This window comes from Leptonotus elevatus, chromosome 11 (genome assembly GCF_054856555.1).
Source record: "Leptonotus elevatus isolate MCC_2025b chromosome 11, RoL_Lele_1.0, whole genome shotgun sequence".
NCBI classification, from domain to species: domain Eukaryota; kingdom Metazoa; phylum Chordata; class Actinopteri; order Syngnathiformes; family Syngnathidae; genus Leptonotus; species Leptonotus elevatus.
Window position 1 is genome coordinate 4,306,626 of NC_141249.1, and position 13,999 is coordinate 4,320,624.

At 38.6% G+C, this 13,999-nt stretch overlaps 1 protein-coding gene across 6 annotated transcripts; it reads right to left on the reverse strand.

The window, feature by feature from the left end:
• Positions 1-78: 78 nt before the first annotated feature.
• On the reverse strand, positions 79-11,172 carry mpl (MPL proto-oncogene, thrombopoietin receptor). 6 transcript variants are annotated; one of them, XM_086089154.1, is made up of 13 exons: positions 10,980-11,172; positions 10,777-10,897; positions 10,389-10,564; positions 7,953-8,110; positions 7,232-7,382; positions 6,147-6,261; positions 5,851-6,020; positions 4,411-4,553; positions 3,744-3,903; positions 3,536-3,617; positions 3,316-3,403; positions 3,133-3,220; positions 79-1,819 (listed from the first exon to the last, which is right to left on the reverse strand). In XM_086089154.1, the coding sequence occupies exons 1-13, from the start codon at positions 11,086-11,088 to the stop codon at positions 1,788-1,790; spliced, it is 1,593 nt and encodes a 530-aa protein (XP_085945280.1). In that variant the 5' UTR covers positions 11,089-11,172; the 3' UTR covers positions 79-1,787. The 6 variants fall into 6 exon arrangements, with proteins under 6 accessions (XP_085945280.1, XP_085945283.1, XP_085945279.1 ...); XM_086089157.1 differs by having other exon boundaries at positions 3,299-3,403; XM_086089153.1 differs by having other exon boundaries at positions 79-3,220; positions 3,744-3,888.
• Between the last annotated feature and the right edge of the window lie 2,827 nt (positions 11,173-13,999).

Below are 13,999 nucleotides of genomic sequence, written 5' to 3' on the forward strand. Positions count from 1 at the left end.
AGGATAATAGCCGTTTATTTATTAATTTATTTGCATGACAAGAGGTATTTGCCATTACAAATGGAACAGCCAAGAAACTCTAAAATTATAATTGGGATGGGGGATGTTGTTAAAACAAAGTGGGTTGTAAGTTACAGAGAAGCACATCATGACCAAAAAACAAAACATCTGTATATTTCTATCTGTTAACAGTTAAAACAATAAAATCAATAATTTCACATTGCAAGCAATTAACAGCATGAGTGGCAAATAATATTAATTATATATATATTTTAAAACATTTAAATACAAAACACTCACGTTTTGTTTGCCATTATATAAAACAATACTCAATGTGAAGGCTAGCTAAAATTTCTCAATCCGTCAACTATTAGTAAATGTTTACTTAAATATGTCAAGAAGGCAAAGTATGGGTGGAGGACCCAGTCGCAGGGAAGCAGGGCAAGGAGGCAAAGGTGGTGTATAAAAAAGGACTTTAATTACTACAAAACAAAAGCGAAGTCCAAATGGCAAGTGAAAACAAAACGTGGGGGGGCAACAAGGCAAAACTGGTAGCATGACGGGAGGAAAATGACAATGAACCGACAAGACAAAGGGGAGACAGGAGACTAAATACACACATGCTAATGACACAACAAGACTCACCTGGGGCAAGACACAAGTGGCTGAGGGCACTGATTGGTTGACACGAGGAAGGGCAGGATTACACTTAACAAGACCAAGGGAGACACACAAGGAAAAACAGAACCCAAACATGACAAAATAAGCTTTCCACTTTAAAAAAAATAAAACACAAACAAATGTGACATTATTAACCAAAGGCAGTCGTTTTGCAATTAGCTTGCTCCCTCTAGCGGTTACAAAATGACAGTTCAGCCGTGGAGGTAAACTGATTTAGAAAATACACATAAAAAAAATAAAGAAAGAAAAGAAAAATCTTCTGTACATAATTCTAATAATGTAGAACCTGCATTTTCAATCCTCCATTTAGTTCTAAAAGCTCCTTGGGGGTTGGGGGGCATAGAAGTTCAAGAACCCAGAAGCAGGAGTATTATCTGCTCCTTTGTAGAAGAAGAAGAAAAAGAAACAGAAGGAGCAATGCCACAGCTCTGCAAAAGGACCTGCAGCAAGCCACTAATGTAATGTGCATGTGTCCCCTCAAACTGCCAGGAATGGAATCTGTGAGGATGGCATGAGGGACTGACGTCCACAAGTGGAGGCTGTGCTGCACAGTCCAACACAGCGCAGCCGAGGAACAGCAGAATTGGCTGATGCTGCAGTGGGCCCTGGGTTATTTTCTTTTTTTGCTCGGCCTCATTTGGCGAGAGCGTATCAGCAGTTCCTGCATGATAAAGTCGATGATGCTATGGACTGGCATGTCCATTTCCCAGACTTGAATACAATCAAACACCTCGGGGACATCATGTCACATTTCATCCACCGTTGCCAAAACAGATGCACCACAGAGTGTCCCAGAGATGACTGATGCCCTGATCCAGGTCTGGGAGGAAAACCTCCCAGGAGAATATCCATGGGCTCATCAGGAATATGCCCAGACAAGTACAAGCATGTGGATGCCACATAGAACTGAGCCTCTTTATAAAATGTCTTGAGGATTTCAGATTTTTCCACCAATGCTCATTTGAGTACAAAGAACCCCGACTTTTTAACTGCAACTGTGCCTATCAGTTTGTATCTTCCCTTCAGTGTGGAGGGTTCCGGGCATTTCTTGGGGGGTGAAGAGGGGTGGATGGTGATGTCATACTCGTCCCCGCGGACATGTAGTGTTAGCTAGCGGACGACACAATCTGGATGGAAACTGAGAAAAAAAGAAGAGGACTTTGAGCACAGCCCAAACTCCAAGAAAAACGGAAAAACAAATGTATTAAAACGAGTTTATTCGAGCGCACGTACTCGCACATGCACCATGCACGAGCTTGACACAGAGGGGAAAATAAGTGACAAATTCTGCAATACCCCTTTAAAATGATGGCTTTACTTCTTTTTTTTTTACCAGTATTCAAATGAAACACAATAGATAATAATAAAAAATTGAATAATAAAAATAGACCTGCAAATCTCCTGTATTTTGCATAACGCTGGCGTCGGGCCAAACCCTTCTACAGTACCTCCAAAATCATCACTTCTCAGGAGACTCCAAATCAACATGTTTTTTCAAACATTAAAGATAACAAGCCATTTTCAACACTTAAGATTGGTCAATAATTCCTAAGAATGACACCCACACCCATGGACTGACCAAAAGTATAGATTTATGAAAAAATATGACATTTGACAAACTGACTTACGAGGTTTCGGCCCGATGCCAGCGATAAGTATTCTTTCCTTTCACTTTTTGCTCATTTTATGTTACAGCCAAATTCATAAATGGATTAAATTTAAATGTCCCTTTAAATATAAAAAGATAACACAGTGATCTGAATTATTTGTCAAGGAGATTAATGTTGTAAAGTTTTGGGTGTATTCTACCGTTAGCGCTTTAGTCCATTTTACGTGCCTTTCTTACAAACTTTTCAATTCTCCCGTCTTAACTTCTGACACGTAATCCGCGTATCCGGTGAAAACTTGCGCAGCCACCGAAAAGGGGTGTAGCCACGGACAGACAATTATTTAAGTTAAAGAATATCACGTAAAACTGAAATGAGTGAATACTCATTCCAGGAAATGTCTCACAGTGATCTCCGATATGTACAGTATTGGATCTCAAACGGTGGCAATATGCTTAATTTGCTATGGCGACACATTAAATGCAGGGTAAGTTAGTATAGAGGTTTCCTGGCTCCCTTAAGTCCTTGTCATGAACTGTGAATGCAGGCTCGGAGAGAGTCAAATAGGAATGGTTTAGGAAGTTGGTGTCCAAGCAATCAGGAACACAGAAACAGTGACATGTTTTAGGAAGAAGCTCCCCCTGTACCCCCGGGCCTCTTATCTCCCCAAGCTGCTCACATACATACTTGTTTCCTGTTGAACAAATAATGACACTCTCTGTGTTCAGAGTCACATAGTCTGGAAACAATTTAAGTTCTGTTTTAAGGTTTCCCTCTTCCTGGTCTCCGGTATGGTGGCCTTGCTCCGACGACAGAAGCTGCGAAGATTCCTGGCGGGCCTTACCCAATCCGGAGACCTCATCCTGAGACATGACCTCCACTATAGAAGGAGTCACTTCTTCAAAGTATTGCTTTGCAGTGACTGGAGGCTCCTACAGTTTGAGTATAAAAAATACTGTGTATTTACCAAGGCATGGAGTGCCACAAAGTAAAATATTTAAAGTACACACATTAATGTCCAAGTTACCCATTTGTACAAGTTGATCTCAGTCAGAAAGCCTTGAAGGACTTTGTCAAGGTTCGGCACTGGCGGCCAAAAACATTGCTTGAGCTTACTATGAATGACATTATATTAAATACACACACATTAGTGTAATATGTGATAGTGGTAGCGCATTGTTATATTTACTTAAGTACTGAATATCACATTGAAATTCATACTTGGATAGGAAAATGTGAAGTCTTACCGGAAATAAGTAAAACCCAAAGTGATGAGGATAACAGCAGTTACCAGCAATGTGACAGGGATGCAAGTCATGAGCAAAGTGTCTGTAAAAGTCACATGATATTGGTGTCTATAGTAATCATTAAATTGGAGTCATTTTAATCTCTGGCAATCAATCCTGAACACAAAATGAAAAACCAACAAACCATGCTGCAGCAGAAGGAGCTTACCTATGTTAGCAGGAGTTTTCCCATTGAGAACGTTGGACCATTCGCTCCAGTGACCAGAATAAATGGATTCATTTGGTTTAGTTCGAACCTTCACTTTGTACTGGATACTTGGGGGGACCTCCAGACACGTACCAGTTGCTGGGCCCTTGGGGGAAATCAACTGAGGAAAAATGTATCCATGTGGATGCCATATTCAGTGTTAAACCAATAAATTAATGCAATCTTTTTAAGAATGTCCATCCATCTATTTTCAGAACCACTATTCTCACTAGGGTCACGGGCATGCTGGAGCCCATCCCAGCTCTCTTTGGGCATTAGATGAGGTACCTACTTTTGGGCCCTGGACAATTCTCGTGTAAAACGCAGTCTATCTTGTGAGTATGGATGGAGTTTTCTTTCTTTTGGCATTTTCCTATGATGAACGCATGCAAGTAAAAGTGGGGTAATTCCCTTTTAATTCATCACATAGATAGCCACGCGGTCTACATGGCATAGAATATTGCTGCTTGCAAAATAAATTTAAAAGCAACTACAAGAAGATCTCCACTCAAAGACGATACTACATACGCTACAAGACATTTAACAATTGGAAACATAGAATGTGTGGTAATTGGCTGAGGTGAAGAACCCCAGCTGTCTTTCAAAGATAGAAAGCATCACAACTTACCAGCCATGCTTTGCTCTCCCTGATTTGGCAGCCGACTTCATATTGCAGGTGGGATGACAGAGTCATTAAAGGACCTTCCCATTTCAAGCACAATTTATCTTTCTCCAGTGATACTCGCAAATGAGCTGGTGGCTCTGTTTTAACTAAAATCAAAAGATACAAACACAACTTGATACACAGTTATGATATACCTTACACAAATACAGAGAAGTTAGAGTAATTATAAATATTAGTATTAACACCTTTAATGTGTCACTGCCTGTTCAATTTGACAGAATATTTGACTGACTCAAAAGTCAAAAAGCCATTTTCATTCATGTGAATTAGTAGCAATGTGGATCCGTGGTAGAGTTGTTGAAGTACTATTGATTATCACACCCACTTAAGTGGGGCAAAATTCTTTCACCGCATTTGACACATCCCCTGATGGAGCGGTGAGCAGCAGCAGGAGTCACACTTGGGAATCTTTTGGTGATCTAAAACCCTTAATGTTGAGTGTCAAGCAGAGAGGCAATTGGGTCCAATTTTTATAATATCTGGTATGACCTGGCCGGGGATCGAACCCACGACCTCCCAGCCTCAAGGCGGACACTGTACCACTGGGTCAGTGAGCTTGCTGTCACGATAGCAGACTGTTACCATGTTGGAGTATCCTTTAGCAAGATATTGAACCCTGAGTTGGTCCTGATGCTGCGTCATCAGTAGGTGAATGAGTACTCAAAATATAATGTTCTTTGAGGGTTTTGTTGGAGTGGTCCAGGGTATACGCGGGTAAACGGAGTATACCCACTTCTTTTTCAGTCAGTATTGAGTATACCCACTTCTAAATCCCTCTTGATCCCCCTCCAATGCTAAATTTGGGCTTGAGGACTGATGAGCCAATCGGCGGCAGAGAAAGGCGGGTCATGTTGAGGAAAACAATCCTTCAAATGCTTCCCCTGAGCCTCAATGGTGACCCAGAAATTTTGCGCAGGTGAACTGATTTGCCCTCGTTGATTGCGGCATTGGTTCGATTCCCGGGGAGGACGCTACCCGTTACACACTACTGTACATGCTCTAGTTAAGTTTTATAGTAACTATAGGTGGGTACTTGATTTTTAAGTACAGGTAAATTAAAACACAAGAATGGGGACAAATAGTTTATGATTTTAATGGTGAAAATTGAGAGTATACTCACTTCTCTATAGGGACCACTACACCACTTTTTGTAAGTTGGAAAAGTGCTACATAAATCAAGTACCATTTACCATGAAATAGTATGTCAAAATCCCTTATGATGATCTATTACCTTAAACATTTTTTTACATTTCAATCTATAAAAGTAGCCAAAATAGAACAAATTATGTTCCAATTATCTTACGCTAAGACAAATATCTTACGCTATCTTACGCTAAGACAAATAGTTAAACAAAAATAAAATGAAACATTCAATTCACTCACTGATGTTCTTCATTGTGAACTCTTGGGTGTAAAATGTCCTGCTGAGTGGAACTGCAGCAGTTTGCAGTTTGACGCTGACTTTTATGGACTCATCTCCTTGAAAACTGCATTGGTCAGTCAAGTTCCTGTTCGGCAGACATTCTGTCCAATCAGTCCAGCCCAAAGGCTCACTGCAAGATATTTATTTGCATGTAGAACATCAACAAAACACAGCAAACATATTTTGTCCAAATAAGCAAATGTTGCATAAAAGCAGCTGTCCACGTTTGACTGAATGATAGGATTAAAATTGCTACCTGAGATGCATCTTAATGAAAAGTTTGCAAACATTTAGTTGGCTGTATCTGCTGCCGTTCCACTGACAGGTGATCGTTTGCAGATCAGGTGTGTAGCACATTAGTGAAATGTCATCTGGAGAGAGAATTAAGAGGCTTACTTGTGAATGATTGCATCACTGAATGAAAACTGTGAAAAACAATTAATCTGCCAGGGGATTTGTCTACCGCTATCTACACATCTAGGTTTTGAAAGAACTCGACGGATTTAATCCAGGTTGGGCTGGATAAAATTAAGATTTTCAGATATATTCTTATCAAAACTGCGCACAAAGATTGTTTTGGTAAAACCTTATTGGTTTTAAATAATACTACTAACAAGACAGCCAAGGTTGCTGTGTTCAAGACCTAAGCACGTGCGCAGGCATTTCTTCTTCTTCAGTCTTTCACATAAAAATATATATAACATCCATCCATCCATCCACTTCCACTAATCCGTGTTCTGGTCGCTGTGGCGGCATCTTTGGCAGAGAAGCCCAGACTATTCTATCCCCAGCCACTTCAACCAGCTCTTCCAGGGGAATGCCGGGCAATGGAGACGTACTGTATTAGTCTCTCCAGCACTCTCTGGGTCTTCCCGGAAGACTGCGCCTGGAACACCTCACCAGGGAGGCGTTCAGGAGACATTCAAATCAGATGCCCGAGCCACCTCATTTGGCTCCTCTCAATGGGGAGGAGCAGCAGCTCGACTCTGAGCCCCACCCGGATTACAGAGATTCTCACCCTGCTTCAAAGAGAGAGCCCAGGCTCCCTGCGGAGGAAACTCATTCGGCCGCTTGCTTTCGGGATCTTTGTTCGAACACAACCGACAGCTCATGATTCGTGACCATAGGTGAGGGTAGGAATGTAGATCGACCAGTAAATTGTGAGTTTCCTTTTTTTCTTTATAGCTTCTTCAGCATGATGGACGACACAAAATGCACGTCACGGCAGAAGCTGAACTGATCAACTTGTCGATCTCCCGTTTTTCTAATTTTATGCTTCTAATTTTTAGCCAACTGTTTTCAGCCTTTGTAGGGCGACACTCACACCTGTGTTCTACATACCTGCACTTTGTGGCGCCACATCCTTCACGGGGTCTGACCAGTGGCTCCAATGTCCTGCACTCTCAACATTGGCACACTTGACTGCAACCTGGACTTGGATCTCTTGTCCTGGTACTAGAGACAGCACGAAGTCATCCCATTTATTAATCCCCTGTAGGAGCATACGTAAGCATTTTAGAGCTGGGAATTTAGTGGTCATTCTTTTTTGTGTAATGTTTGTACATTTTACATGCTTTTGTTATGACTACCAATTACAGAAAATATACCATAAGCTTACTGTAAATTGCACTTTTGTTTTGACAGTTTAAAAAAGTCCCCAGGTGTCTGAAAACAAAAGTCACTGACATTATTAGTAGTATAGTAGCACACTTAACATACACGGTTAAAAATGCACAAGTTCGCAGAGGAAATTCTGTCTCTTATAAATGAGCCACTGCTCATCACCCCAGAGCATATTTACAGGTGGAACGAGGCGAGCAGCTACGACTACCTCACTGTGTGAAGCATTTCATCACCTAGCTATCAAATTATACTTGTTTGTAGATCCATGCACATTACACATGCAGCAATGTCAATAGCACACTCATGGACACATTTTTATTTTTTTAAGAAGTAGACAGCTACTGTTGCAACTGGTTGTGTAATTTCACATTTGATTCAGTCGCCCAACTACTTGTGCACTTAAACGTTGCTTTTTCTAAATCATTTTTAGTAGGCCTACCTCTATTGTCTTTTCTTCAGGCCCCTTGGAGGTGTATCGTATTCTGTATCGCAGCTTATCCTCCCAGTATGTCGGCACATTTGTGAGGCATGAAACCTTCAACTGTCCAGGTTTGCCATTATGGTGTAAAGACACATTGAAGGGGGCATCCAGGAGTACTAAAGACCGAGTATAGTCAAGGAAAACAGAACAGTTCTCAATCCATGAGAGCTTACATAAAGACTTAAAATGTCTAGTCATGTCACTGTACAATACTCGACAGCACACTGCAAAAACAGAAATCTTAAGTAAGATATAATTTCTAAATTGAAAGTAGCACTAAGGAACTTTTCAACCTTAAAATATTTTCATAACTCGAAACATCAACTTAAAACTAGTTGAATGGTAACTTTTGCCATGGCCTGAGGGAGTCTATCATTTTTACTTGCAACTTTGAGGAGGATGGTAGGAACACTGCCACACAAAAAAACTACAAATGTGCCGACTGCTTTACGGCATACGTCAAATGTTACCCCGGATGAAAGGACAGTCAAGGATGAACATTGGCCCGGATTTCACTCGCTGGCGTGAGCTAAATGACGCAAAGCGCTAGTCCTGATAGGAAATGTGGTCTTCCTAAAGATATAACAATACCACTTTTGTCCATATGGCGTTGCTATAATCAATGTAAACTAAAAGTTCCATAGTGTTGCTTTAACCTAAATTTGCTTATTTTGTTTTGTTTTGTTTTACTTATAATGAAATTGTCGGAAAAGATACTTAAGATACTTATTACTTAATATCTTATTTGATTAAGCAGTTTTGGCATTGAATGTTAACAGCCAGTTTTAAGTACTGTGAGCCTTAAAACAATAATTTTCCACATTTTTCGATGACAACTAACCAACATCAAGGCCCTGAACTGGGGTTTCATCATTTGAATTGTCTTATTTTACGATTTTGCATAATCTAGTAATAAGATCAATGGGGAAAATACAAGTATGAAAACAATCAGACAAAAGTACAATATAGCTTAAGTGGTTTGTTTTGTTATATTTACTAAGCTCGTTTTTCCTTGTTCCAGTACCATCTCAGTAGTCTAGTGGTACAGTGCCTACCCTCAGACTTGGAGGTTGTGACTTCATTGCCTGGCTGGGTCATATCAAAGGCAATAAAAATGGGACTTGTTACCTCTCTGCTTGATACTCAGGCTAAGTCATCCAAGCGTAAAAGAGCACATATGTATTTTAAGAAAATAGTTATATTATTTACAATTTGAAAAAAAGTCAGTATTACTTGTTTTTAGTCTAAAAATATTATTTTCAAGATGGCTGTGGTTGATATGGGCCTAGTATTTTCTCATTTTTCAAAATCTTACAGGTAAATTTAAGTAAAAATGTCTTCTTCTGTTGTTTGTTGTTTGTATTTTTTTTTAATTTTTACCCAAAAAATTATAATAATTCTACTGTCCTTTTGGCAGTGCAATTATGCTTTTTCATTTCTGACCAAGCATGCCCAACCTCACACTGCAAAAAAAGAAAAAAGGACAAAAACAATTGTTTCTGGGATTTAAAAAAAAAAATTTTTTTGCCCAACAAGGAAAATAATCTTGAAATTTTTTTTTTACATCAGAAAATGTATCTAAAATTCAAAAACATCAAACTTTTTTTTACTAAGACATTACAGCTAATATTTATTTAAAACATACTCATAACAAGCTCAAATAATGTTTTGCACAATGGTTTGCATGAAATGACCAGCAGAAGAGCAATACTTATTTTAATTTTTTTTTAACAAGGAAACCAATTACACAACTTCTCAATTGAGAAATTAGTGAATAACATGCCAATTAAAGTTTGAACACAGCTGTTTTTCTCTTCAAGCACATTTCATATTATTATCACAGCCATGCAAAAACAAAATGTGGGTATGCTGAATCAGAACTGCACTTCTTGTAACTGCATATCACAAAATAACATTACCAGCTCAGTGGTCTCGTGGTGAGGTAATGGATTCACTCCCTGGCTGGGTCACACTAAAGGCTATAAAAATGTGAGTCATTACCTCCCTGCTTGACACTGCGTTAAAGATTGGAGCCAAACGTTCTCTTTCAAGAAAACATTTTGTAACCTGCATTTATTTGCTATGTCAAATTCCCAAATAATAAGCACATTTTACTACGTTTTTTGGCAAGTTGTTCTAATTTTAAGACCTGTTACTGTTTTAAAGGGGTTTGATTTATATACTAGTTTTAAGAATTTTTGCCAAGCATATTTTGCTGATTTTTTGCTTAAAATAAGAAAATTTGTCTAAATTTTTGTTTATTTTTAGTATGGCTTTTTTTTGCAGCGTACTGGAACCTGTGTGATAATGACACACGAAAAATCCTCAAATGAACAACATGAAATGGGCTGATTAGACCTGAACTGGTTGAGGTGAGGGAAACACTTGTCTTACTGTGGTCTTCCACACTGATGATGCGACTGTAGATTCTTTTGTTGCTGTTGCGCTCCAACATGTCAAGGTATATATCCACATATGTGACAACATCCAAATAAGGAAACGAACAGATGTGGAGCCATGTTCCTTCTTTTGTTCTCTGGGTTAACAATTCACATCTTTTCTCCTCGGACCTTGACCGTGATGACATAATTGATGCATTTTATTTGTGTTAATATTATATAATAGTAATGGCAAATTAAACATACACTGTACATTTTTATATAAAATGTGGTACTGCAAGTGTGTAAGAATGAGCAAATGCAAGTACTGTATCAAAAGCCTCAAGTTGAAAATGTGATCAAAACTTTTAAATATAAATTTAACATTTAATTTAACAACATACTCGCCAATGTTGTAGAACAAATCATAAGTCCCGTTGTCTGTGGTCTCAAAGAAGCAGGTGAAATCCTCTTCTGTCTTTGTGAAGCATTTCAGGCCATATTCTTCCTTTAGGAGGGGAATATCTGCCCCAAAAAATATTACTGTCAACCAAAAAGATAGTTGCGCATTGTTTTACATAATTTTTTATACTATATTCTGTCTTACCATCTTGTGAAAAATGAGTAGCAGTCACACACTTGCAACATATCCAGAACATACAAAGTACGTGTATCCACATGCTAATAGGTATCTTCCTCGTGTTCTTCAATTTCATGATGAATTGACGTAGTTGGAACAATCTGCCACCATACACTGAAAGCAGCACAAGTTTGTTGTCATGCTAAGGGCGTTTTGACTCAATGAGGGTCGGAGGGTTGTTCGAGGGGGGCAAGCGACTAGCCTAATTTGACAAGAAGGAAGTGTGAGTGTGTGTGTGTGTGTGTGTGTGTGTGGGGGGGGGGGTTGTGTGTGTGTGTGTGTGCGCGCACACGTGCATGTGTGGTGAAGCGGTGTGGAAAATTATAACAGTTTATACTTCAACATAACATAACAAAAGCTGTCAAAGAATCCCATTCACAAAAAGCAGCATAATCAATGGTGCATTTTAAAGGTACGGTTTATGAATAGATTAAAAACAAATGAATGAATAGGTTATATAGCTGTTAAAACATTTGTGAAACTTAAAAGATCACATTTAAGTCTATTGAATGCCAACCATTTTGCTTAAATTTTTTTTTTTTAATATAAGATGGTATATTAAAAGTTGATATTTCAATAAATGGTAAGGCTCTTCGTTACCTGGCACAGCAAAACAAGATGAGTGTATTTTATGTATTTATATGTATATATATATATATATATAAGAAGTTTCAAAATGTATTGACCTTGTAAGAAAAGGAGGTGGTATTTTATAAGCAATTTACAAAAGTTAATGAAGAGTTATACTTGGAATGAGCAAGTACCGGTAACAGGTATTGGTATCCATACTCGCGTTGTAGCCGTTTTACGATCAAGAACTAGAAAAGAGAAGAATAGAGAATTGGCATTCATTTCTTTTAAATTTAAGGAAAAATACTGTATTGATATATATAGCTCATAGTTATAGTTATATTTTATATATATATATATATATATATATATATATATATATATATATAAGAAGTTTCAAAATGTATTGACCTTGTAAGAAAAGGAGGTAGTATTTTATAAGCAATTTACAAAAGTTAATGAAGAGTTATACTTGGAATGAGCAAGTACCGGTAACAGGTATTGGTATCCATACTCGCGTTGTAGCCGTTTTACGATCAAGAACTAGAAAAGAGAAGAATAGAGAATTGGCATTCATTTCTTTTAAATTTAAGGAAAAATACTGTATTGATATATATAGCTCATAGTTATAGTTATATTTTATGTATATATATATATATATTTATTTATTTATTGGGGGGGGGGGTTACTTATTAAAAGTACTACTGATCTCTGTGCCAAGAGTACTATTGAGTACTATTCATACTGGTATCGGTCTGAAAAAGAAGTGGTATTGAGCACCCCTTGGTTTAAAAACAAAACAAAAAAACATTCCTTATTAGCCTATTTACAAACAATAGTTATTTTATAATAATACCATTATTGCAAGTGATACTGACACTGCCAGAGTGGAATGAACCTTGTGTGCTTTGGCCCGCTGCTCCTTTTGTCTTTCTCCCATGGATTTTAACCGCTGACCTTTTATTCATCACACGATCTGCTCTACCAGCTGAGCCACAGCTGGAGAAGAATTACATTTTAATTTAAGATGTAAGATGATCGTCGGGATGTAGCAAGACTGTTATTATCAGTATAACAAAAAAAGGTGGTATTGTACTGAGAATACAGTATATAAACATGCCTTCTTTTTTGTGTGTGCTAAGGTTGTTTTATAATGTGATTGTGCAGCTGTATCTAATATATTGTCCCTGTAGTGGTGACATCTGCGACGATAACAGATGGTTGAGCTGAAAGTTTCTTCCTCTTGTTAGTCTATTGTTAGATACTTTTTCCTCACAACAGTTGTCAAGTGCTCATGCGCATGTGAGGATTTGTGGTTTAGTGGTTAAAAAATGCAGTTACACTACGACCAAAAGGCCCCAAAAGACCCCAAGTTGAATTCCATCGACAGCCAGAGGGCTACAGGTTTACAGCTCAGCTCATTTGTGATGTGCCCTTGAACCGCCAGCTGCTTCACAGGCCTTGGAAAGCTTCCCACTGCTCCCATGTGTCACACATTTTCTGTGCTTGCTGTGTTTACCTTTGCGGTGGGTTAAACACTCAGGCCACATTTTGGGAATACATGTGGAAGGGTCATGACTTATGCACGGTTCATAACTTACTTTTTAGGCTTGTAATTTGCTGCAATATAATTGAAATCGGGGAAGCTTGATGTGTTAGTCTTGTGGCTGACACATTTGCCTCACAATTCTAAGGTTCTGGGTTTGAATCAGGACTTTGGCCTTTCTGTGTAGAGCTTATTCTCTCAATACTTGCGTGTGATATCTGTGCATACTCAGACTTCCTCCTACAAACCCAAAACATGCATGTTAAGATAATTGAAATTGCCCAAAGTCAAGATGATCAGTGGTGACCAGTCCAGCTGTGATAGGATAGGCTCCTGCCTACCCGTGATCCAAATAAGGACAAGCAGTATTGAAAATGAAAAGATGGATGAATGGAACCGAATGACAGTCGTACTTCTTATTACAGTTCACTTTTTGCAGTATCACATTTCATCTGACTAAATCTTGGTGTTGTTGATGCAGTGCTTTGAAAAGCACATATTGCAAATCTTTTGGGGTATTTCTCTACCAGCTTTGCACATCTCGAAACTGGAACTTTGCTCATTCGTCTCTGCAAAGTAGCTCAAGCTCACCCAGCATCTCTGAACCTCAATTTTCAAGTCTTGCCACAAATGCTCAATGGGATTTAGGTCTGGACTTTGACTGGGTCCTTCTAACACACCGTCTTAGATTCAAGCTATTTCATTATAGCACTGACTTCATGTTTAGGCTTGGCTAAAATCAACTATAAATGTAGACATGCTTGGACATCCATGAATAATGTTGCTACTTTAAGGTAATATCTCACAGACTAGATACAAATACCTTGTTTTTGTCCTATATTTGAGCAGTGGTCTTTGCGGAAGCCATCAG

Coding starts and splice junctions, on each gene's coding strand:
- mpl (XM_086089152.1), bottom strand. CDS start 11,088: ATGAAATTGAAGAACACGAGGAAGATACCTATTAGCATGTGGATACAC. Junction 10,565..10,776: donor TTGTTCTACAACATTGGCGA/GTATGTTGTTAA, acceptor ATCACGGTCAAG/GTCCGAGGAGAAAAGATGTG. Junction 3,904..4,410: donor GGGAGAGCAAAGCATGGCTG/GTAAGTTGTGAT, acceptor ATTTTTCCTCAG/TTGATTTCCCCCAAGGGCCC.